Consider the following 27,269-nt stretch of genomic DNA (forward strand, 5'->3'; position numbering starts at 1 on the left):
TAAAATAAAAAGAAAAAAAACTAGGTATGTCATACAATAACAGGTTAGAATATAAGTGAAGAAAGAAATTGTGACCCATGAACAATTAACAGTGTTCAGCGGCAAAATGACTAAATGGATGGCGGCATTAAGAGATAAGAACTTTCAAATGGCAATGATAAATATGTTAATGAAATTAGAGGAGGAAATATGGACAACAACAAAGGCCATGGAATCCCTAGGAAAGAATGACTCAGAAATTCTTGATGCTCAAGACACAATATGTGAGTTGAAGCATTTATTTAATAGCAGTCTAGATAAGTAGAAGAAAAATAAACTTGAGATAGAGCAATAGAAATTCTGTACTTGCTTTAAAAAAAAAAGAAAAATAATTCTGTACCCGAAGCTCAGAGAAAGAACATGTGGGCTAATAAAACCCAAAGCAGTCATAAAGGACATAATATGCAATAGTAATATGCAATGCCTGATCATCATACTATTGGAATTCCAGAAGTAGAGGGTAGAAAATTTAGGGTAGGCAAAATATATGATGAGAAAATAGATAATAATACCTCCAAAATTATGAAAGACATCAACCTGCAGATTCTAGAGTCTCAGTAACTTCCCAAGCAGAAGGAATGAAAAGCAAGCTACATCTATTAGTACATCTCATTCACACCACTCAACACAGAGATAAAGAGAAAGCCCATGAAAAGCAAGCAGAGAAAACCAGTATTCCATTTAGGAAACATCAGTAAGACCTGTAACTGACATTTCACCTAACCAGTGAAGTCCACAAGACAAGGGAAGGCTTTTCAAAAATGACTTAAGCAACAATAAACACTGTCCACCTGAAGTTCTACACCCAGTAAAACAAATTATACACCTATTATGAAAAGAAAGCTGGGGAGATTGGTTATCAGCAGATCTGTGGTATAAGAAATATGAATGGGCTGGGTGCCAGTGGCTCATGCCTATAATCCTAGCTACTCAGGAGGCTGAGATCTGAGGATCATGGTTTGGAGCCAGCCCTGGCGGGAAAGTCTGTGAAACTCTTCTCTCCAATAAAACACCAGAAAACCGGAAGTGCCACTGTGGTTCAAGTGGTAGAGTGCTAGCCTTGAGCCGAAGAGCTGAGGGACAGCGCCCAGGCCCAGCGTTCAGGCCCCATGACCAACAGGAAAAAAAAAACAAACAAAAAACTTCAATATGAATGGTAGTGAGTTGTAGATCCCTGCGTAGCCATTTCAATATAATGTAAGTTAGAGCTACAAACATATCATAGTTGATTCATCTGAATATATGAAATACTAAAATCTTTTCTGTTTTTAATGTCCTATACACTGTAATTACCATAGACTTAAAATCTATATTGAAACCTAACAGTGTTTCCCCAGTAAGTTTCTCTGTGGCACAGTTGCATTCTGTTTTTCATGGAACATCTTCCTGGTATTGTTTTGGACTAAAAAGTACAAACAGCTGATTTAACCTCAGCTGGGTTTTCTCCTAATACAGTGAGAGACTGCCGAGGGAGGCTGTCTGACTGCTCCAAGACTATGACAGTCAGCCTTACGTAATAATGTGTCAGCTCAGGAAGGTCCTGACCTGCATTCCATCCTGCGATGAAGGCAAAATATTGGAATCCCTAACCAAGAAGTGAAAGCTCTTCCAAAAATGCTGTCTGGCTTTTTTGCCAAAGAAAATAGTTGATCATTGCACTTAAAAGTTTTTTTGGGTGGATTGTCTCAGATGAAACCAGCATGTTAACTCAGCTGCTCATAGATAAATCTGCACATTTGTCCTGTCAGCTGCTGGGGTCTTTGCTTTGAAATGCCATCAGGACACCTATTGTACAAGTTAGAAATTGTGTTCTGTTATTGCAGTGGGCATTGCTAGTTCTAAATGTATATTCCTCAGTCTTCTATGATTCACATATTTCCCAAATTCCTCACTTCTTCCAACATTTGCAGTGCTACGATATAGGGTTATATATGTTTGTTTGCTTAATAATGATGATATCACTTGCCAAAGATACATGATACAATTCTGCAGCCATTGTGGCAGCATGGAAAAAATACCTGCTATGATTTTGAATCAGGAAATAAAGTAATTTGCAGAACAATGGATTTGATGTGGATGGGAAAAGACTTTCCACTTTCACCTTATGTAATTATATTTGAATTATATTAAGTGAAGTAAGCAAGACCCAAAGAAATGTAGGTTGCATGGTCTCTCTCATTTGTAATAATTAGAATGTGCCTATAAATCTACAAGTAAATCCAATGGATAGTAAAAGACAAAAATTATACTTGGTCATAATTATATGTGATTCAAATATTCACAGAATATCTTCTATTATAATTTAATTTGAACTAGATCTGTGTTTGCTGCTAAGATTGTATTTTTTTTTACAAATCAAGTATTTGTGTGTGTGTGTGTGTGTGTGTTTTACTGGGAATCAGATTCAAGGAATTGTATAAGCTATACAAGCCTTTTACCACTGAGCCTCATTGATATTCATTTTTAAAAAGAAATTAAACTGGGCTGGGAAGGTGGCTCAGTGGTAGAGTGCTTGCCTTGCATGCCTGAGGCCCTGGGATCAATTCCTTGCTGAGGAAGTGGCACTGTGGCTCAAGTGGTAGAGTGCTAGCCTTGAGCTGAAGAGCTGAAGGACAGCACCCAGGCCCAGAGTTCAGGCCCCACAACTGACCCAAAATAAAAACAAAGAAAAAACACACAAAAAAATTGAACTACATAATTCCAGAACTGCAAAAAGTTTTGGAGACCCATGTACTTTTTTTGCACATGAAACGTGGAACTCGGAGGACAGTAGGTTATGTAGGCAATGTTCGTTGATTGTAGCCTTACCCAATACAGATATTTATGTGTTTAATGCTCTGTAAATTTTTAAGTGATTTTCAGTATTAGCTTTATTGCAAAAGGAAAAAAAGTCTTATAAGCCTCAAACATGATAAAGAGAGCAATGTCTGATCTGACTGATTTCATGTTTTTTAACCATAAGTATGGACCTTTCTTGTCTAAGATATAGAATTCAGTGCAAACTTCTGATCACCAAATTATTGAGCAAAGTTGCCTAAATCTTTTTCATCATATATATTTTTTAAATATGGTGTTTCAAGGTCTGAGGATCATGGTTCACAGCCAGCCTGGGCAGGAAAGTCCATGAAGCTCTTACCTCCAATGAAGCACTAAAAAAGCTGGAAGTGGAGCTGGGCCTCAAGTGGTAAAGTGCTAGTCTTAAGCAATAAAAACTCAGGATCAGTGCCAGGGACCTGAGTTCAAGCCCTAAGACCAACAAAGTATATATAAATATATATATATTTCATATTTTCTTGAAATGGTTTGATTTTTAAGACAATGTTATTATTAGTTAAATAGAACTACTTACAAAAAGGTACCATGGAAGGAAGAATGATAAAGCTGTAAAGTTTTCTATTAAAGGTGAGTTAGAAATCTAGAAGAGTTTCTAGCAGTATAAGCCAATGGAATTCCTTTGTCCTATTAAGAATTATTATTTACCCTCTCTGTTTGCGCTCATGTTTATCAATATATCTTTATACATGCCATAGTTTTGGATTAAATTTTTTAACGATCTACTACTGCTCAGCATATCCAAATTTACTGATCCTCAGTGGATGTTAATTCCACAGTTGAACATTACTGTTTCCTCACTCTGATTACCAGTTTCTAGCTGGGGCTCCTGTTTGTGGTAAAACAGCTGCCCCTTAATCAACATGTGATTAAGACACGTGGCTTGTCCTTTGCCTCTTACGAATGTGGATATAGAAATACTTCTTGGGGTCCTAGCTTTCAATTCTTTTGGATGTATGTTCCAGAAGTAGAGTTGTTAGCTCATACAGTAGCACTGTGTTTTAAAACTGTCTTGACCGCCACATTGTTTTCCTAGAGACTATACCATCTTCCATTCCATCTTCCAACAGTATCGGAATTCTAGTTCCTCCACATCCTTACCAAAAGCTGTCATTTTTCTGGGCTTTCCCCCAGCTTTTAATAGTAGGATTAATAAATATCAGCAGCTAAGTTTTTACACCCTTCTTTCGCATCATCTTAGTCACTTTACAAAATAAGCTTTCACTGTACATGTTTGATAGGTGTTTTCATGTTAATTTTATATGGTCACATAGTCAGTTATGAAGTGTAGAGAATAGAGACTAAAGGTCTTCACCAGATGGAGATTTTTCTCTAAATCCCTTCTCTCCATTAATTTTAAATTTAATGTTGTGAGTTTATGACACAAACACACTGCTTAGCATTCACAGCTTTTATTCTTTCCTCCAGAAAATCCATTCCTCGTTGCCGAAGAATTAACAGGATGCTCTCCAATGAGTCCCTACATTCCCCTGCATTTAGCCGCTCCAACTCTCAAGCTTCAGTAGACAGTGCATCTATGGAGGACTTCTGGCGGGAAATAGAGAACCTTAAAGAGCACAGCATCCTGGAAGGACAGGAGGAACAGCCGTCCACTCCCACTGAGGTCAAGCCTCTGGATGGTAAGGGGCTATACTTGTCCTGTATGTGTTATCTTTTCCTTTGTGTGCTATCTATTGTCCTGTTGACAAGCAGAATCACTCCATCAGTAGTTCAGAGACTCACCCTGTAGAATTTGGCCCAACCACCTGCTCTACTAGACTTAAATTTACACAACTAGCACAAGGATAATGCCAAGGTGACCTGAGCTGAAGGAGTACTGCACTTCAGTAGCATCCAGATCAGCCCCTTACATATCACTAGATAAGGACTCTGTTATTTGTCATTGAGCAGATGGAGTATTCTATTTTGGGTGTTTGTTTTTGGTGACTGGATTACTATTGGTGGGAAGGAGTGTGTGTGTGTTTGTGTGTATATGTGTGTGTGTGTGCGTGTGCACGTGTGCATGTGTGTGCACATGTGTGTGTGTGAGAGAGTGACAGAGACAGAGAAAGAGAGACAGAAGATAAACAAAGAGGAGGAATGAGAATATTCCAGTACAATTTTGGAGACTAAAACTGACTATGAAGCATTCCCTGGTATTATTAATGTATTATAGTTACCTAGTTTGTATGAAATAATGTTTACTTTAAATATTCTAGACTAAACTGAAAGAAGTTGATGGTCAAAACAAATGTATGTAATTGTACCTGGCTATCAGAGAAGGCAAAACTCCTTACCTGTAATTAAAAGAATTGGTTATCGCTTCTAGGCCTAGTTGTTGCTAGGTGAATATATAAGATGTCTATTAGCCAGTGATTGATTGTCCTCAAAGCAATAGGATAAACTGAAATGTTAAAAACCTTCTTGGCTATGGGAGGTGAGCAGTGGCCTATATACCCTTATCCCAGATAGGTTAGAGGCTGAGGTAGGAAGATCTGCGTCTGAGATGGCCTGGGCAAAAGCCTGAGACTCTATCTGAAAAACGAACTAGGGACCTTACTACCCTGAACCGGCCAAATGTCATGTAACTGAAAAACTAAAGCTGAAGGACTGTGGGTGTGGCTTAAGTGGTACAATACTTTCTATCAAGGGAACCCTGAATTCAATCTCCAGTATCAGGAAACAACAACAAAAAAAGGTGTTTTAATTCTTCATTCTCTTTTCTACAAATCTGTCTTTCACTGAGAAGTGATAATCCGGATAAAGCTCAGTTAGGAGACTCCCTACAGCATAAAAACAGACCACCTTGCATACATTTTATGAGAACCCTTGCAAGAGAACCATCCTGTCAGTGAAGTGCATTCTTCCTTCCCTTTGCTTACTTCCTTACCTCTCATCTTTTCTAATGCAGAAAAATAGATAGATATAAAGAAAACACCATGTATACAATATCACTTTTCTTTTGCCTAGTGATCTATATTAAGAACTATGTCTTCTGAAATCATCATAAGGATCTGGTACTTGATTCATGGATAAAGAAAACAGGCTATGTGTACATATTGCAGTACTTCTGGTCTTAAAAAAATAAAGATCTGCCAAGTGCTGGTGGCTTACACCTATAATCTTAGCTACTCAGGAGACTGAGACCCAAGGATCATGGTTTGAAGCCAGCCCAGGCAGGAAAATCCTGACTCTTATCTCCAGTAAACTAAAAAAATCAGTAAGTGTAGCTGTGGCTTACGTGGTAGAGCACTAGCCTTGAGCAAAAAAGCTCAGGGACAGTGCACAGGCCCTGAGTTCAAGCCCTAGGACTGGCACCAATAAAAATAAAATGAAGACTTGTCACTTGTGAAGTAAAATAAATGAAGTACAGGAAGCCAAACACTATATGATCTTAATAGAGGAGTGTGCAAAGGTTGAACTCATACAGGTAAAGAGCTCTTTATCAGTAAGGAGCAGAATGGTTGCTGCTGATCACACTGGTCTTGAGAGTGCTATGGAAAGTGTCTAGTAAAGTACACAGCTGCTCTTTTCCTATTTATAACTCTCTTCTCCATCAGTGGGCAACTGGACCCCAATCTCTACCATGTATTTACGTTCACTCACACTTAAAACACATGGAAAATATTTTCAAGCTTACTAGTCTAAACTGCTACAAAACATAGACCTACTAACTAGAATTGAATATTTATTGACAGACACTTAATTTTTTAAAGATCTATGAGATTCTCATCTCCAAAAGCAATAGAAGTAGAGCTTTGACTCAAGTGGTAGCGTGCACAAAAGCTCAGGGGCAGAGCTTAGACCCTGAGTTCAAGCTCCAAGACACAGCACACACACACACACACACACACACACACACACACGTCTTGACCTGCCATATAGCTAGGACTATTGATATGTGCCATTGCACAGTTTATGGGTTACGATCTTGCTAACTTTTAACTTGGTCTGACCTCAAACTATCCTCCTCTGATCTCCACACCTAAAGTAGCTGAGATTATAGGCATTAACCACCTCATTCAGCTCTGTCCTTGAAGTATTTGTACAGATCTTAAGTGTATCATTCAATGATCTTTGACAAACGAATGTACTCTTAAAACCTCACACTGATCAAGGCAGATAATATATCAATCAATGCATAACATCTCCTTTATCAAGGCAATGACACACTATTCCTGAGCCAAGGCAGCCACGATTCCAATATTTGGGCATCACAAGTTTTTAAGTGTCTGTCTTAGTTAACTAAACTAAACCTTATATGTCTAAGATTCAGCTATTATATCAATAGTTCACTCCTTTTGGTTTGTGGGTGGTTTGTGTTAGTTACTAGGGCCACCTTAACATACCATGATCTCCTCTCAGTTGTCACAGGATACAGAAGTCTAGGAGGTGTCTCTGTGGAATGTAGGGGACAATCTCCTCTAAGCTCTTTCCTTGGTTTCTAGTGAAGCTGGCAGTTCTTGGTGCTTCTCAGCTTATAGACAATACCGTGCCATTCTCTACCTCCATAGTCACTTTGCCACAGTGCATGTTCTCTGTCCTTTCTCCTCTTCAGATACCAATGACCGGGAATTAAGGGCTCATTCTGCACCAGATGACCTCATCTCAACTTTTTAAAGTTTTTGTTTGGAAGTTGTTTCTTTTTTTTATTTATTGAAGTACAATCAGTCAAGTTAGAATTATGTACTTTTATGAAATACAACATGATATTCTAATGACTGTATTGGACCTATATCATATGTACATCTGTAAAGACCGCTTCCAAATAATCTTTCATTCACAGGCGCCAAGGGTTAAGATTTTATAACTCTGGTGGAGGATACAATTCAAACTTTCATGGTAGCATTTCATTATAAGAATGTGTCACATATTTAATCAACTTCCATGTTAATAGAATTGTGAAGTTTTCATTGTTGTCATTGTTGCTTAAAAAATTGGGCCATTATGAATAAGATTGCTATGAATTAGTTTGTAAAAATCTTTTGTGGACACATATTTTTATTTCTCTTGGATATGTGCATTTTTGTAGATTATACTGTTTCATATTCTTCCCAGGAGGTTAATGACACACAGTTCCTTCCCCATATCTTTGAAACATTTCTTGCCAGTTTGCTTAATATAAGTAAATAACTCATAGCATCAAACAGATTTTTCCTGTAATTAGTGTACATTCATGTATGTGGTTTTATGAAGTCTTATGACTGTCTTTAGAAACTATCATTTTAAGATGGACACTTACAATTCTAGCTACTCAGGAGGCTGAGATCTAAGGATCACGATTTGAAGACAACCTAAGTAGGAAAGTCTTTGAGACTCTTATCTCCAATTAACTCCCAAAAGCTGGAAGTGAAGCGGTGGCTAAATGGTAGAGCTCTAGTCTAGGACAGGTCCTGAGTTCAAGTACTCAGTACTGGCACACACACACACACACACACACACACACACAGAGTCACACACACTCACAGTCACACACACAAACCTACAAAAACCCTGTTCTTTAATTAGTGATGTGATTTGCATGAATTTTTTTACATATTCTGGATACAAGTTTTTGTAAGATACATGAACTGCAAATATTCTCACCCTGTCTGTATTTCTCCATGGACTTAATGGAGATCATTAAAAGTCACTCTGTTTTCCTCTCTCTCTCTCTCTCTCTCTTGGTCACCTCTCTCTCCTCCCTTTGTCACAGTTTGCTACAAGAATATAGAAATATAGTCAATTTTTGTATCTGTTCTTATACATCATTACCTTCCTAAATTCATTTACTAGTAGTTGTCTACTTTAAAATCTTTTAGGGTTTTTCTGCATACAAAAAGAAGTTGCCTATGACTAGAGACAGAAGCCTTGTAGCAAAACAGAACAAGGAGATTCTGAGTTTCCAAAGCAGGCCAGTATCACTGGAGAACAGGAGGCAAGGAAAGAATGGTATGAATATGCCCTGTAGACCATGTTAAAGCCGGAGGGGAGGGGGAACCCATCGCACTATTGTCATTTTCATTTTGAAATGTTGAAAAATGGGTTGGAAATGTATCAAGAATGATTGTAGGGAGAACTTTTGGTAATGTAGCTGAGTCAAAGATAAGGTTAGCTTAGCTCTGTGTGTGTGTGTGTGTGTGTGTGTGTGTGTGTGTGTGTGTGTGTGTGTGTGTGTGTGTGTGTGTTCAAACATGCGCCTTGGTACTTGAACTGGGGGCCTAGGGTCTGTCCCAGAACTTTTTGCACTTGAGCCACAGCTCCACTTCCAGCTTTTTGGTGGCTCATTGGTGGAAGCTGGTATAATAGTTCACAGCTGTAATCTCAAGGCTCAAGAGGCTGAGGCAGGGAGACTGGGAGTTCCAGGCTAATCTGGGCAACAAGAGAGTTTGAGGCCATCCCGGTCTACATAGTGAGACTCTTTGTCCATTAAAAAATAACAAAAACAAAAAACAATTGTAGGCTTTCCCTCTTTCCCTCTCACTCCTCCCTTCCCATTGCTGTCTTTGGGTTGCTTAGTTCTTTTTCTTCCATGTGCAGTACAGCTGATGGGCCCCTTTGTTGTATGTTGTTCCATTTCCCACTCCTGGCTTCCCTCTGTTGCGTGCATATATCTACCATATATATGGTCAAGAACCTGAAGTCATTTAGTAATGATACGACAAAATGGGTGGCTGTCCTTTGTTTCTTGAGTCCTGTTTACTTTGTCATATCTTCCTGTATTTTGGCTTTAGCATCCACATATCTGGGAGACCATGTGCCCTTTGTCCGTTTGTTCTTGGTTTACCTCACTCAAAATAATTTGCTCTAGTTCCATCCATTTTCCTGCAAATGCTATTATTTTGTCCTTTCTAATGTCTGCATAATATTCCATTGAATATAAGTACCACAATTTTTGGATCCACTCATCAGTAGTGGGGCCTACACTAAGCAAAAGGAAAGAAATGTAAACATCATATGATATGGAAAAAATAATTTGTACTGTCAAAGCCCATCGAATTCACAAACTGTGTAGACCATGATAATGACAATGTGCCTTATGAAGGTTAAAATGTGTTTGTGACTTTAAGTATCACTATTCCACAATACTGTGAAATATATGAAATTTATGTAATCACCTTACCTCAATTTTTTTTTAAAGTGAGAGAAGGGATGGGTTAGGAGCTATGGGTAACAATGTTGTCAGACACCTTGTCCTCATATACTGTTTTGTAGAATGGGAACCTCTTTGTTCAACTAAAGACAATAAAAAGACAATAAAAATTTTAAAAAACATAAAAATGTGTTAAATTTCTCCAAAAAATTGAAGTTAGAGGATTTGAAATTTATTAAAGAGGTAATAAGAAAATGCCTTGGTGATATGTTGATGTGTAAAAGGGAGGAAGATATCAAGAATATCTCCTAGGACCTTGCTAGCCTATTGCTTGCTTAGATGGTAGGTTTTAAGTGCTAAAATGTGGAAGAGTGAAAGAGGCCTAGAGCTGTGAATGAAGAGTATATAACCTCAGGTTTGAACATGTTTGGACATGATGTGGTAGACTAAGCCAAGTAGCTATTGAGTAGGTAGTTGATTTTGTGGAGCTGGAATTCAAAGGAGTGCTCTGGATTCAAGTTCCACACTTGACAATTAGAGTACAGAACATACACTCAATCCACATAATTCAGCAAACAGCAATCGCTATGTCTTACCTAGGGAATACATATTCCACAAAGGCTTCACCCAGTGAAAAGTTCAAGGATTTAGACCAACTTCTCCTTGACTTTATCTTAACTTACCTGCAGGTTACTCCTTCCTCCTACTCCTTTATTAACACCTTACAGAAGTAGACAGAGAAAAAAGAATCTAACATTTAACACCATGTTCAGTTATATTCATAAACTTTTAGCTTTAGAAATGAAAATCTTAGACTTCATCACCCACTGACTTTAAAGTTATTTTAGGTTAGGACTGTGTATAATAAATGCACCTTTCATTTTCTTTGAAAGAGACAGCTTACAAAGCAAACAAACAATAAAAACAAGATGGCAAATCAAATGTTTGGCTGGTTGAGAAATTGGGCTGTTGGAGTACATTAGAAGTCTTTGTTTATATCCCAATGATGTAATAATGTAAACAGAGTCCAGGCCTGCTAGATTGGGCTTTGACATGTGTTTACATATCAATCTAATCTGCTCTTTAAACAACCCTCATTCAGGCACTACTTGCTTAGCATCCTACCCAGCAATGCGTGTGTAGTGGATTTGCCATGCCAGGATGTTATCATCCTTAATTCCTTTTATTATTGTACATTCCTCTTACAATGGAGTTAATTTACACAGATGAATCTTGGGTTTTGGACTTGTATTCTAAAAAAATAGACTGAAAATTCCCATGTTCAGAATAAAGTAAATATGTAGAAGAATAAACAATCTGATGAATACCCCATTTTATTCCAAATTTCTTTGCCATCTTAACAAATACATTGCTTACAAAACAATCTAATACCCAGCCACTACCTAATACTTTATGCTCAATGTTGGATAACCATCTCATTAGGAATTATACTTTCTGTCACGATAGTGGCTACAAACTCTAGCCCTGTCCTGATGGAGCTCCAGAGGAGATAGTTGTGGATGCTTCCATTTATTCCATTCACAGGAAACTGCTTCATCTTGGTGGGAGACTTGATGGTGTGGAAAAGTGGCCAAACTATGACCAGACGGCCTGCTGCCAGAGCACTTGTTTATTCTGGCATGTACCCTTGTAACTCTTGTCTAATCTTGTCCAGTTCATCCCTACCAAGACAATCTTTCTCTAGAAGAGCTTGGGCTGGGAAAGAAGTTAAGTTTGTGTATGTTGATCAGTAAAGACTCGTGAAATAACAAAAGCAGTATATGACTCACAGATCCTAGAGAGAGGGGGTTTAGTGAGCTGTGCAGAGATAAAGAGGAGGGAAGCCACCTAGGACCTGAACACTCAACCAGTAGATGGGAAGTAAGAGAGAAGGAGCGTGGTACCTAAGGGCTGAAATCCTCCTTGTGGCCTAAGGCAGGTTTCTCCATGGGGAGCTCCACTTGGTGGATTTGGAGTAGGTTATGACCGAGACATGGCCATTGATGAGTGCTTGGCAGGTGGAGGTCAGTGTAAGTGAAGTAAGTTGCACGGGCTGTCCCACAGAAGGGTGACCACCAGAAGCATGTTGTATAATGCAGATGTCTAGATAGATGCATTGAGGATCCTGGAGGACATGGGAAACTGGGACTTATCCAGTGTTGGAGCCTAAGAGAAAGTTAAACATAACCAGAATGCCTGCCAGGCAACAGAAAAGTGCAGGACCTCATTACCCCCGTTTTGCTAATAAGAACACTAAAGCTTAGACATATCTTAACATATAACAAAAATTACTTAGCTAGTAAGTGATCATTCTGGATTTGAACCTGCTTTAAAAAGAAACCCTTTGTGTTCCATTAAACCATGCTTCTTCGGTTATGATTTTAATCTAAATATTCATATATAGCTTATATTTAAGTCTCTGGCAAGGAAAATGTCTTCTTCAAGTTACCCAGTTAACTGTGCTATACTAGATGATATTTTCAAATGCCACATATTAAAACTAGAATCTGGACATTTCCTTCACTGTTGTTGGAGCCCTTTCTCATAACTCCAGCAGAAGTCCCATATTGTTGACAAGTCTCCCTTGCTGTATGATATGCACAGACCTACAATCGTGTAGAAATGTCTTACACTTCTCTTGGCCATATTACATCACAGAAGGAGAACTTGAAGCAGAGTGGCTACAAGATGTGGGTCTGTCTACTCTGATCTCTGGTGATGAAGAGGAAGATGGCAAAGCCCTGCTTTCAACCTTGACTCGAACGCAAGCAGCTGCAGTAAAGAAGAGATACAACACCTACACCCAAACCATGAGGAAAAAGAACAAGCAGTCTGTGCGGGATGTCAGAGATATCTTTGGAGTCAGTGAATCTCCTGTAAGTATGAATGGGTAAATAGAGGTTTTAGTTTTATTTGGATGGAAAAAAATATCACAACAGGCTGGTTCCATCCTAGCTGTCAGAGAAAACTAAAGCAGACAGCACATACATTTTATAAACTTGAATTCAAGTGATCATTCCTTACCTCCTATGACTGTATTCTCCCTCCAAAACATATTCACTCCCTTCTGTGTTGAAGCTGGGGAGTAATTTCTTTGGCAGTGGAACATTGGAAATTCTGTGGATTCTCAGGGAAATAACCTAAGATTGTAAGCAAGTTCAAGTGAGTTGTTTTAAATGAGGGGATGGTAAGTAGGGTAGCATTTCTGTTTACAAAATCAACATAATAAAAACAAAATGAAAGATACTAGAATTAAATGGGCATGGGCAAAAGGATCTCTATGTCTCCCTCTCTCCCTCCCACCCTCCCTCTCTCTCTCTCTCTCACACACACACACACACAGAAGAAGCATGGCATGTTTTAAGAGAAATGACTGGTTGAAGTTCCAGCTCACCCTATCTGTTCCATGGTAATCAATTTTCAGAAGTGGGAGTCATTTCTCTTGTTCCGACACTGGTTTATTGCTAGTTCTGCCTTACAACTCCTTCCTTCCTCCACTTACTGCATCCTTGCAATGTTTCACTGCAGTAACTGCACTGTGATTCAGCATGTACCGATTGAACTCATTCTCTGCACAATCTGCCGTGAGGTTCTACACAGAATTCTTGGAACTTCGGAAATGTTTAGTATATTTCAAGAAGGAAATTTGATATCCTGCTTGGGGCAAGTTGTTCAATCACGTTGATTTAGGTTTCTTATCATTTCGTTGTAATATCAGTGGTTAAATACTGCCTCCCAATTTGAGTCACTTTATATTGTAGTCCTCTTGTCTGTTAGATATGGTAATCATAAAGGATAGTTGCCCAGATGCTCACATATGCTTAATTAACCTTTGCATTTGTGATAATACTATCCTCACATTCTTTAATAAAACTTCCCAATGGTCCATTTTCCTTCTGTCTCAATAAGCATACCTATACTTTTCAGGTTCCCTAAGACTTTGGATTTGTACAAACATAAAAATAGTATGTAGCCCCCAGTCACATGTACGAGGAACTGACTGAAGTATGGCTTGTTATGGCTAAGAAACTGAACTTTTAGCCTTGTTTAACCTTAACTGATTTAAATTTAAACAGTCACTTATAAGCTTATAGCTTATGTACTGAACAGTCCAATTCTAGAATCTTTGCAATTATGATATACTTGTAGGTAACCACATTTGAGTTCTCGGCTGTTTGAACTTCAATTTAGTTAAAAACCTATGGCTTTCTGAATGGTGGAAATTTTCTACAGCTATCATTGAGTAAAGATGGCTCCCACAGTTGAGTCCAAGACATAACTGCTGATGTCCTGGTCAAAATGTCTATCAAAGAAAAGGTTTGTCCTGATTGTTGAAAAATCCCAGGCTCATTTCTTTAGTTGTCTATGGAATCATCTTGTGAGGTCTTCAATACTTTTCTTCTATACTTCCTTTCCCACATGGATGTCTATCTACTTCAGATCAAGTAGATGAAATAGATATGAAATAAATGATATAGAATGAGATTGTAGGCTTTTCCTGAATCTTTAGTTTTTAAGCAATCCATATCTACTTTTTCCTGGTTTCCTGAGACTTTGTATTTTTAGTAACATGAAAAATAGTGAGGTAAGGAATCTTCTTTGTAAACTTCTCTCTTATTTGACATTCCCTGACAAAGTGGGCATTTGCTCAGTGGAGCTTTTAAGTATAGAAAGAAATGAAGTCATTGACTTCTTTGAAACACATAGGTGTAATTGACAACTTCCAACTCCAAGAATGGTGGAGATAACATTTAGCTAAGTTCATGTGTAGGGAAGGGAATAGTCCTGGGACCTTCCTCTGTCTTCTTTTCCTGCTCCTTTTCAGATCTTTCTGCTATATCCCCCATTCTAGAGGGGGAATGGGGAATGGGGTCTAAGGCAGTGAATGATGAAAGATAAAAGAAGAACCATGTATTTCAGGGAGTAAAGAGGTCTTACTACAGGGAAGGGGCAGTCAGAGAGATCAGTCAGTATAAGCCTGGTATTGTGTACGCAGCTTTAAAAAATTCAGATTGTTCCTTGTCAGCTATATAAACCTAGCCTTTGAAGAAGATGCTACATATTTACTATATAGTAAAAGGGATATATCGAAAGAGAAAGATATCAACAGTGCCATGCAAAAAAAAAAAAAAAGTCAACAGATCAGATAAAGGAACTGAGTAGAATGTTAGAAAAAGTAATTCAGGCATTGTATAAAACATGTGGGAGAAGAAAGATCTATTTACCTTGAAATAATGAAGAAAAAAGACACTCTTAAATTTAGGAATGAATAGTTAAGTCTGCAAATAACTACACGTTCCACCTGTACTTTCTCTAACAAAACACAAACAAACAAAACAGTTGTAGCCACAGCCAGAAGTCAAAATCTGGGGAAATCTGTGGGAAGTCTCATGTCACCTTCTACAGATCTTTCAGTTGTTGATTTCATTCTCTTCATTATATAATATTTGATATTTTAGTACTTTTTTATAAATGGGAATATCTTGTGGGAAGCAGCGTTGGGCTATTTTAAGGTTCAGTACCTCATGGGGAACCTTGTCATATCTTCTAAGTGTGAAAGTAGTATGTTATGTAGCACAGGAATGAACCAGTTTCATTAGAGTCATGCAATATATTTTGGCGGGGAGGATTGTTTTTTGGGGGGCTAAGGATTGAGCCTTGAGTCTCGCACATGCTTAACATAGTGCACTCTTCCCTGAACTACATCTGCAGCATACTTCCTTGTCCATTTTGTTTTATCTTTTTGTGGGTATGTTTGCCAGTACTAGGGCTTGAACTCAGGGCTTGGGCACTATTCCTTAGCATATTTGCTCCAAACTAGTACTCTACTATTTGAGCCACAGCTTCACTTCTGGCTTTTAGTGGTTGATTGGAGATAGATTTTCTTACCCTGACAAGACCCAAATCTTGATTCTCAGATCTTAGCCTCCTGAGTATCTAGGATTACAGGCATTTTAGCCGCTAGTGCCCAGCTCTTTTTTGTTGTTCTCTTTAAATACTTGTATAGAGAGATTTCAACTCAACATGTCAATTATGTGAACAATGAATCCTGACTCCGTGTCCATTTTAATACCGAGTTTGAATCCAAGTTCGTAACCACCTGTAGAGCTGTTTCAGGAGAAGAATTTATCTTCAGAAGTAAATTCATGCCCCAATCTGTCCCACTTGGTATGGGGCTTGAGTCACCTTAGAGCTAGTGCCCCGGTCCCTTTGTGCATGAGGGACTGAGGATGGATGTGGGTTTGTTGTTGGCTCCTTTCAATTAGATTCATGGTATCAGACAGTTCACCGTGGGAGATGTTCTTCTATGATACTTTAGTGGTTTCCTCCTCTTTCCTTTTTACTTCCTACTACACACAGAGAGAATCTTTTCTATTACAAGAATAACCTGTGTACCATTGATGAAGATGGCAATGACATTTGTTCTCTGGGGTTTATTTCCTATATGTGACATGAGGCAGTGTGTCTGCACTTATAACTTTGCACTTACTTGGGCTAGCTCTCTGTTCCTTTCAGGATTTGATGAATGGTTTGGTGGTGGCCTGTTTGTGTTCTGGCTGCTTCTGTGGCCTGAGGGTATCTGAGGATGGAAGAAGGGTGGTTGATCAGTGGGAGCTGTGAGTGGTCCCATTGTGCTCATCTCTTCTGCTTATTGTTACTTCATTTCATTCATTCTATTTCTCCTAAGGGGGGGCAACTACATCTGCTCAGAGGTCTTTGCATTTTCCATGAAGTTGGCAGCAGGTGGCTCCAGGTTCTGTATTCTTCCCTGCATGAGGCGTCTAGCCAGTAACTTGACCCCCATGCTATTTAGTCTTCTCAGCTTTCTCCATTCCCCTGATAGCAGCCAGAGGATGGAGCAAGTCAGAATAGATACTTATGTCTAAATAATGGGTTTATTTCTTTTTATTGACACAAGGTTTTACTATGTCATAGACCAGGCCGGCTTTGAACACACAATCCTCCCACATCACCTCCTGAATACAGGCATGACCACCAGGCTCCAGTAAATTAAAGGTTTCTATGAGCCTTTTACCCTGCCGAATTCTACCCACCATTTTGATTTCACACTCTTTACCCCAGGGTTATGAGGATGAATGAGGACACAACACTCAGAACTGGACATGTGAGACTGAGAGCAGGTAGTCACACATACTCTCTGCCTAGGGAAGAAGACACTGCCTGCCTTACCTGCACACCCAGAGTTGAACAACCAGAGTTGTAAGGTATCAAGCAGACAGGGGCCTGGTTCACACAGGAGGGCGTGATTGGCTTGAGTAAAGAACTCTACAGGCAGTGGGAACAGAATCCTCCTGCTCAGGGGTAAGAACTGGGTCTTGCCCCTGGATAAGGCGGGTTGGTTGGCTCCCACCTGACCTGTGGTAGCAAAGTGAAGAAGGGAGCTCCCAAGTTTATCAGATATCAAGGCAGTAAATAATAACATTGTGTCTCCTAAACCCATCATAACTAAATTGAAATTATTACGTTAAAAGTATGTTGTAGAGCCCAGCTCTGGTGGCTCATACCGTAATCCTAGCTATTCAGAAGGCTGAGATCTGAAGCTTGCAGTTTGAAGCCAGCCCAAGTATGAAAGTCCATGAGACTCTTACCTCCAATAAACTACTCAGAAAGAGCTGGAAGTGGTGCTGTGGCTCAAGTGGTAGAGTGCTAGCCTTGAGCAAAAGTCACTCAGGGATAGTGCCTAAGCCCAGAGTTCAAGCCTTGAGACCAGAAAAAAAAAAAAGCAAAAATACCCCAAAGCATTGTAGTTTATAACCTATTAAACACCACAGTTTGCAGTTGCTAAACTGCAAACTGCAAATGTGGATTGGCCATTCTTTCACCCAGAGACCCTGTGGCTGCCTGAGCTGCAGTTTTGTGACAAAAAGCTCCGGAAAAGATCCAAATTCCAAACTCCACACCTGGTTTCTGCTGAACACACCTTACTTTCATACCAAGAGATCCTAAGATACTTTATTGCAAGTCCATGAAGTTCTTCCTCACAGGCTAGTATAATCAAATGGTACAACAATAAATACTCATCTTTCATAATCACATAAAGGTTATATTTGAGCAAACTGTACCGTTCGCCTTTGAGCCTGTCTGCAGATACAAAGTCTTGATACTAAATTTTTATACTCAAAAAAACGTAAATCATAAATTAGTGAGTTTGAAACTACTAGGTGCAAAAGCTACTTCCTTCAGAAGTTTGTAGATACTGCTTTGCTTTTTTTCTGATGGTATTATAGTTGAACTCAGATGCTCTACCACTGAACCATGCTCCAGAGCTCTTTTACGCTGGTTAGTTTGAAATAGGGTCTTGCTTTTTGTTCAGACTTGCTACTAAATGATTTTCCACTTCCTGTCAGCGCTGGGAAACAAGTGCATACCACAGAACGCAGCTCACTCTTCCTTTGAGATAGAATCTAATGAATTTTCCACCTAGACTGCCCTGAAACCTTTGTCCACAGTCTTAGTCTCCTAAGTGGCTGAGACTACTGGTATGAGCCACCATAGCCTAGCTCATTTGCTTTATTATTAAGAAGTGTTTTTCATTGTTTGGATTATTTTCATATTTCTTACATAGTTTCTTATATTTGTCAGATCTTCTTTTCTCTGTTTGTTTTATCTAGTCTGTATCATTTAGTAGACTCTCAATTCTAATTTTTATCATTGGTGATTATAATTTAGCCCTTAAATTTTAAATTCAGCCAATCATACTGTTCCTTTTTACTGATTTCTCTTCCCTTGGCTATATTTTCTCATATATAGTTACAGTAGTCTCTTAGTCTCTCTGAAATTCCTAAATTATTATGTTTTCTTTTTTTCCTATCTTTCTTCTCAATTGTGTTTTAACTTGAATGTATAGCACTGCATTCCTTTTTAAAAATTTTGTTCAACAATTGAATTATACTTACTAATTAACTAGTGAATGACTTAAAATTTGTTGCTGCTGGGCTGGGAAGGTGGCTTAGTGGTAGAGTGCTTGCCTTGCGTGCATGAGGTCCTGGGTTCTATTCCTCTGCACCATATACGCAGAAAAAGCCGTAAGTGGCACTGTGGCTCAAGTGATAGAGCGCTAGTCTTGATCCGAAGAGCTGAAGGACAGTGCCCAGGCCCACAGTTCAGGCACCACGACCAACACACAGACACACACACAGACAGACACAGATACACACACACATACACACTGTTGTGTGTGTGCTGCTGTGTTTTCTCTACCATCATTTCTCCCAAAGAAAATGAAAGGGCTGACTAGGTCCTGTGTAAGTCACATATTTACACAGTATGTGAGTGTCAGTTTATAGCACACATTCATGAGAGCACACACTTACTCCACTTTGCATTGATGTAAAGGAAGTTCACAGACTGGTAATTGTATAAAGAAGAGAGGTTTATTTCTTATACTTCTGGAGTCTAGGGTGTCCAAATTGAGGGACTAGACCCACATCTGGTAGGAGCTTGTGTTACATCACCCCATGATAGAAGGTAGTAGGAGGGAAGGAAAGAGAGAGAGATAAAAAGAGAGAGAGGAGGGCGGGAGAAAGAGGGGAAGAACAAATTCTTCATTTCATTACAAATTCATTCACAAAATAACCCAGTTCCAAGATTGCAGCATTAATCTGGTTCATAAGTGCAGATCCTCCCATCCTTGTGACCTCTTAAAAGCTTCACCTCTTAACACTGCTGCTGAATATGCTATGCTGTCTGAGATACTCATTGACCACAGCTCAAGCACACACCTTTAGTTCCAAAAGGAAGGACCTCATTTGTTTATATACCACACATGGCTGATGTTTTGTGGAAGTCCAGAATGACCTGATGTTGAGGTCTGTTCTGGTCCCCAGCCTAGACTGCTGTCCTGGAAATCTGCCCAAAGAAGGTAGCCAACCCAACTGAGTGCCTCTCTTGGGTCCACATGTATCTACTCCCTGTTGTTCAGTATTATAGTGGCCAGCAGCTGGTCTGTCTGGGTCCACAGTTGAGAAAACACTTCTACAATAAATTATCCTGACAGTTGCCCTTTGTGTTTTGCACTCTGAGCTTATTGATTGTTTTTTATGGTTCGTTTCTTTCCTTGACATCAGTGTTTTCATATGTTATTCTTAAGCCAAGAATGTCTCTAGTTACCAAACATATTTCTAGTAGGTTCTAACAATCTCTGATCTGTTGATAGACCATTGTGTTGGTTCTGGTGCTGTTCTGAGTCTATTCTTACAAACCACAACAACAACACTTGCTTTCTTGATACTGAGTTATCCTCCCGGCCTGCCCAGATGCTGCCTCTGGAGCATCTGTTTCACTTCAAAACAGATATGTGTTTTCTTATTAATATAACATATACACTTTATATAGACTATATATAGACAATAGAGGGAAGCAAGAAGAAATATAATAGTTTTTAAGGTTCTACCTAGCAGCATATGACTTTAGTAATGCCCAATATGCTTAATTTTTCAGAATCTGCTTGAACCATGGCATATAATATTTGCACATTATTTGGGGGATACCTTTATGATGAAAACTGCTCATTTTAGAGCTTATGCACATGGCCTGAGGTACAGTTCATCCTTGTCAGAACTTACTCTCCAAACACAGTTTCTGCATATGAATAAGAGAGCTTTGCATATATCCACACCGTATGAAGTCATTAACACAATGTATTTTCAGTTTCCTAATCGCAAAGAAAACTGGCTGTTCTTGTTATGGACTCAGAAACTATTGAAATACATTCATAAAGTCTGTTTTGCAAAAGCATGATTTTGGGGGTAAGCTGTATCATTAGAAATTTGTCAATTTAGTTTTCATAAAATAGGAAGCTCAAGGAAGGAAAGGCAAGGCTGATTGACAGCTCTGGTTTGGATCAACCAACTTTCTCATTTTTCCTTTCTGTTCCCTTTGCATAGGGGTAAGTATTCAATATTACTGGGTGTCTAACAGCACAGGCACTAGGCCCTGGCGTCCATGGTTCCTGGAAGAAGCATCTGTTTTGGCCAAAAACACTGAAGCTTCCTGGGCTCGTTACCAAGTAGAATTCCACTTTGATCTCATTAGATGTAGCTCTCACAGGATAACACTTGATCTTTTTAGTAAGACATATAGCATCTTGGAGCAAAAACTATGACATTTGTGTGTCAAAGAGGCAAAGAAAAGGAGGTTTTGGCAGTTAGCTAGATATGTCTGCTTCTGAGACCAGTTCATTTACAGAGCATGACATTTGTGAGCATCATGATTATGGATATACTGCTAAGTATTGCTATCAATATATGTGAACATTAGCTGCATGAATCTCCTCACAGCTATATGTACACACACACACACACACACACACACACATACCCCTTAGTAGTGCATAAAGGAATATACAGTCGCATAAAGGAATATACAGTCACATTTGCAATTCTAGACTTGCATAAAAAGATACGTCACTAATGGTCTTTTTTTTAAGGCCTAACTCAATGATCTGAGACTTTCCTTTTTGCAAGATTGAATGTTATATTTTCATTTTTTCCTGATTCAAAGTAAAAACAATCTCTTAGGAGGCTCTCATTTCTTTCATTAGCCAGATGACTCTTGTGACAACCATGCCACTCCGTTGGAAGGCACTGAGGAAGAAAAAGAACTACCAGAAGTTCCCAAAACAAGAGGTTCTTCGGTAAGTTCTGGGAGGAGAATGAACCGGAGGTGGGAATGCAAGAAAAAACCATTTCTTCCAGACAGTTATGTATCACAATCGAGGTGTTGGACAACCACAGCTGTGAACATATCTAACTTGAATCAATTTGTAAGAAAAAAATTCAGCAGTTAATGAGCACAAGTTTAATGGGAAAACCCCAACATGACCATATATTCTAGAGAATCAGTATATACCTAGTATCTCAATGATTATATTTCTCTTTTGAAAGATCACATACTCTTTTACATTTTTTTCAATTAACAAATTCTCTTAGGAGAGAAAATGATGGAAGGAGGTCTGAATAAAAAAGGAAATAGCAGATCCTAATAGGTTCTTCTTTCCTGCTGTGGTCCTGGGAAGATCCTTCTACTTTGAAGGGGGCAGCCATAGCTTGCTCTCAGGTGCAGTTATACATACTCCCAGCCATTCTGCTACATCATTTCCAGAAAGATCATGAATGCAATATGTTCTGTATTTTGTTCTCAATACTGTTTTGATGGAGCTAGAGTTTGGAGCAGAATCTGCATTATTTCCAGAACCTCTTTCTGACCACTATTCGTGGGATTGCTGTGGCAATAATTTTATTTTTTAGTTAGACTTGGCAAACTGGCTTCATTCCTATTTCATTTTGGATTATACTCCTGTTTACAAACGTAGTGCAAAAACTTTGTCATGTTAAAATACACACACACACACACACACACACACACACACACACACTAGAGTCTGCTGCTGCTGATTCTATCCATTAGTTCTTTGAATTTACCACTCAGATATTTTTGTTGCCATTGTTTTGTGGTGTTATTAGGGTTTGAACTCAGGACCTTATGCTTGCTAGGCAGGTCCTCTAGTATGTCTACCATTCTGTCATCTCTTTTTGCTTTTTTAATTTTGGGGGTTAGGTCCTTAAATTTATTTCCTATGTCAGACTAGAACACAGTCTTTGTATTGTTTTCTTGTATCTGAGATAACAGGTGTGCATCATGACACCCTGCTTATTGTTTGAGATGGGTTGTAACTGTTTACCTGGGCTGCTTGGACTGGTATCCCCTCAATTGCTGTCCACTGTGAGCAACTAAGATGACAGGTGTGAGCACACCTGACCGGAATTGTATGTTTTATAAACAAATACCCCTCCCTGTTTTCTCCCTTTCTCTTCAATCATATCCTAAGTTGTCCAGTGTCAAGATTGTTACATCTTTTCTTACTTTTAAAATGGGAAAAGAGGGGCTGGGAAGGTGGCTCAGTGGTAGAGCGCTTGCTTTGCATGCATGAGGCCCTGGGTTCAATTCCTCAGCACCACATAAACAAAAAGAAAAAAGCCGGAAGTGGCGCTGTGGCTCAAGTGGTAGAGCACTAGCCTTGAGCTGAATTGCTGAGGGACAGTGCCCAGGCCATGTTCAGGCCCCACAACCGGACCCCCCAAAAATGGGAAAAGACTTGGATACTACTCTAAAAAAGACCCATGGATGGCAAATAATCTCATGAAAAAATTCTCATATACTAATTACTGAATTGCAAATAAATCCATGTTGGGATCTTTCCAAAACTCTGTGGAATGACTAAAATGACCGAGACTGACCATATTAAGCAGTGCCAAGGATATGGAGAAACTTGAACGTTTGTACATTGGGAATGTAAAATGACCCATCCATTTTAGTAGAGAATTTGACAGCTGCTTAAACTATGAAGGATACACTTCCCATGAAATCTAAGCCATTCTACTAAAAAAAAAAAAAAGGTACATATCCATACAAAGACTGTTTGCAAATGTTAATAGCAGCTTTGCTTGTAAAACTCCCAGACTGAAAACAATCTTAATGTCCATCTGTAAGTAAATGCATCAGCATGTAGTTCTATGTCCACATCTTGGAGTTCTATTTCACTATAAAAAGTTGACACATACAATACAGGTAGATCTCAATTATGCCAGGTGAAAGAAGCCAGACCAAAAATATTCATATAAAATTACAGAACACATGAACTAACTTAGAGTGATGGATAGGTCAGTGATTACCAGACATCTGGGTAGCCAAAAATAGGAAGGGCAGAGGAATTCAAAAGGACAGGAGGGAAGATATGGGACACACCTACTCATTTTATCCACTGCTCATTATCTCAACTATGGTAATGATTCCATAGGCTTATATTTTTGTCACAACTCATCAAAATTAATCAAATTAGGTACTTTATATTCTTTAAATATTGTAGTTAAAATATGCAGGGAAATGAAGGTCAGACTAAATATTGTAGTTTAATTATACATACAATTGTATGTCAACTCTATTTTAGTAAACTGGTTAACATGAAGTCTGTATTAATACCCTAGATGCTTATTTTGCAGTCACTTATTGTGAATAGATAACTGTTCATTCATTATGTGTGGTGGTGGATCTTTGAAACTTAAGTCACAAATGCCATTACAGGTGGCATGTATTCCAATATATTTACCATCCAATCTGTAATCATTGGAAACCTGGTGTACAAATCACTTCTAATGTAGATAAAAGAAGACATGTTCCTTATGTTAAGTCGACACACATAAAATATTCAATGAAGATGTTAGTTTATTGAAAAGGCAAAGTAATCAATCTACTTTAGTTTCCAATGTCTTACATGGAAATCAAATACTTACACTTTCTATTGATTCATAATTCACTGCAGAATACAATCACACCATATGCTGAAAATCATCAGTCACATCTGTGTTTGCCTCCTATAAAAAAAAAATCTAAGGAACCTTTCTTAAACAAGTAGGAGTTTGTTTTAATCACAAAATAAGGAAGTGACGATAGACAAACCAAAGCTGGTTTGCAAAACAGTGTAATGGCAACTTCAAAGTGGACTTCTATTTTTTCCCTTTTTTCGTGATTAACATTAGTATGTGGATTTAATCCTTCTACCAGTCCTAATACACCAATTAAGAAACTTTTTGTACCATGCTGATATACCTGATCAATACAGGGGCTACCTGACGACCTGTTTTTAATTTAAAATTTTCATGTTCCCAGAAAGCCTACACAGCAGAACTTCTCCCACTTTTCAGAGTAGCACACTTAGTAGGACAAGATGGGGACATTTTTTTCTTATTTTAGTTGCCTGACTCTCTTTCCTCTAAAAATAATCTTCTAGAAATAATCTTTTGCTTACTCTCTGAGCAACCTTTTGCATTTTATGAAGTTTAAATCCTTTCCAACTTAGAACTTTTTTTCTTCAGTTTGCAGACGTTTTCTTCTGTTGTGTTAACAATGAATTTTCTTCACATTTCTTGCATCCCAAACTACTTCAGCACATATTAGATGGTCATTGCTTCACTGGAATCAAATTTCAATATTTCCAAAATTTTCTCTCAGGTTTACTGTTTTCTCTGTGTTCAGAATCTCTCAACTTCATGTTGTAATTTAGAAGGATTTCTTTTCTTTCTCATTATTGCCTTTCTTTTTATAAATTTCAGCCAACACATTCTTACTTCTTAAGAACAGCTTTCTCTTCCTACTTATATCTGTTATTTTCAATCTCTTAAGATTTTCTGATGGCAAGAGTGAAGTGTTGGGTCTCTCTCTCTCTCCTTCTCCCTCTCTCCCTCCCTCTCTCTTTCTCTGTCTCTGTCTCTCTCTGTTTCTGTCTCTGTCTCTGTCTGTCTGTCTGTCTATCTGTCTCTCTCTCTCTCTCTGTCTTAAGTCTTGAACTCAGATGCTGGGTGCTGTCCCTTAGCTTTTTCACTTAAGGCTGGCATTCCACTACTTGAGCCACAGCTCCACTTCTGGCTTTTTGGTGATTAACCAGAGACAGGATCGCTTTTGTTATGTCATTCTTTTCTATTAAAATCAAATAACCAGAAAGAATCTCAGAGACTGTCTTGCCTAAGCTGACTTCAAACTGCAGTTCTCAGATCTCAGCCTCCTGAATAACTAGGATTGCAGGTGTGAGCCACTGGCATCCAGCTAAGAACAAAGTTATTCTTAAGAGAAATCGTTTTTCAAGTTTTATAAAAATTTAGGCATAATTTACAAGAAGTAAATTATGTATACATTTTAGCTATGCTATTCAATTAGTTGGGTTGTTTTTTTTTTTTTGTCATGGGACTTGAACTGTGGGCCTGGGCACTGTCCTTCAGCTCTTCAGCTCAAGGCCAGTGCTCTACCACTTGAGCCACAGCATCACTTTCAGTTTTCTGGTGGTTTATTGTAGATTAGAGTCTCACAGACTTTCCTTCCAGGCTGGCTTTGAACTGTGATCCTCAGATCTCAGCCTCCTGAGTAGCTAATGGGCCACCTGAGTAGCTAATGGGCCACTGTTAGTTTTAACAAATGTGTTCACCTAAATAATTATCAAAATGCACAATGATGCCATTATCCCAGAAAATCTCCCTCAGGCCTTTTTCAGTAGATGATTATCCCCTCCCTTTGATGTAAGAGTCATGCTGGATTTCTAACCATGGATTTCTAACCTATAGATTTTTTTCACTTATGAATGGAATTATAAGATATTTTCCTGTGTCTTGACTTCTTTCATTTATAATAATTATTTTATTATTTACTATTTGCTGCTTGTAATCTAGTCTTGTTATAACTAATAACATTATCTTATATAAATATCCTATGATTGGCCTATCTATACACATAGTGATGGACATTTAGATGGCTTCCAGCTTGGAGCTGTTATGAGCAAAGTTGCTATGAACATTCAAGATGTGTAATAAGTATGTATCCTCATTTTCTGTTGAGTACAGATGCCTAATAATTCATATCACCAATCACCACACACAGCCTCAGAACTCACTATGTATGTGTAACAAGGAATAATTTCATATGCAAATCAAAAATAACTAAATTCTGTCTTAGAAAAAAAACCTCACAGGCAGAAATAAGAACAACAAGAAAAGATCTTCTTACCTATCCTATTCAGAGAATATTGTCCACTGAAACTTAGGTTTTGTGGATGAGCCTACATGGACAAATAACTCATTACTATGTAAATATTTTCTTTGGTATTTCAGTATTAACTAAGATATGTAAATATTTAGTGTTTCCCAATAACTTTCCAAATCTAAATATTTCATGTGGAGAACATGCTTTCTTTGGGGCTGTAGAGCCATAAATGACACACTCATGGAGGTTATGGACCTGAGATGTATACTAGCTGATTGGTAATTGCTGCCTCCCCTTGGTGGCAGCCAGTGTCCTTAGGTTGGACCTCCAGGGGACAGAGAGCTTTTGGCCATGAGTATATGATCCTGGAGATTCTCGGTTCCCAGTACTACCACACCCAGGCCTCCTGTCTGCTAGCATCTATTACAGGGGAGCAAGCTGGGTCCACCCAAAGACCCCCACCAAGGAAACTTGTTTAAAAAGTGTTGGTGAAACAGATTTTGGCATTGTTACAAGAGGTAGACCATCAGGTCTTCCTTGGGTCTTCCTTTGGGTCCCCAAAAGTGGACTCTACTGATTTTCCAATTTCTGTACAGGAAATGGTTATATGTCTCCTCTACAACTAAGCAGGTTTAGTTTTCTGAAGGGACACAGTTATTTGCAGTGAGCACATTCTGCAAGGGATAGGTTGAGTGGTATGCACTCTCCCCAAAGTCAAAACTGATGAGAGATGAATTGCTCCGTCATCTCAGGCCAAATGCTGGCTTCCTTTTTTGTT

The 27,269-nt window shown here is 38.6% G+C and overlaps 1 protein-coding gene across 1 annotated transcript in view; it reads left to right on the forward strand.

Moving 5' to 3' along the window:
* Arhgap28 (Rho GTPase activating protein 28) overlaps positions 1-27,269 on the forward strand; it is a 162,504-nt gene that overhangs the window by 91,732 nt on the left and 43,503 nt on the right. The window contains exons 2-4 of the mRNA XM_013027159.1: positions 4,300-4,511; positions 12,602-12,819; positions 21,507-21,599. Of these exons, the coding sequence (XP_012882613.1) occupies positions 4,300-4,511; positions 12,602-12,819; positions 21,507-21,599 (523 nt within the window). The remainder of the gene's footprint in view (positions 1-4,299; positions 4,512-12,601; positions 12,820-21,506; positions 21,600-27,269) is intronic.

Source organism: Dipodomys ordii, unplaced genomic scaffold (genome assembly GCF_000151885.1).
Source record: "Dipodomys ordii isolate 6190 unplaced genomic scaffold, Dord_2.0 Scaffold100, whole genome shotgun sequence".
Classification (NCBI taxonomy): domain Eukaryota; kingdom Metazoa; phylum Chordata; class Mammalia; order Rodentia; family Heteromyidae; genus Dipodomys; species Dipodomys ordii.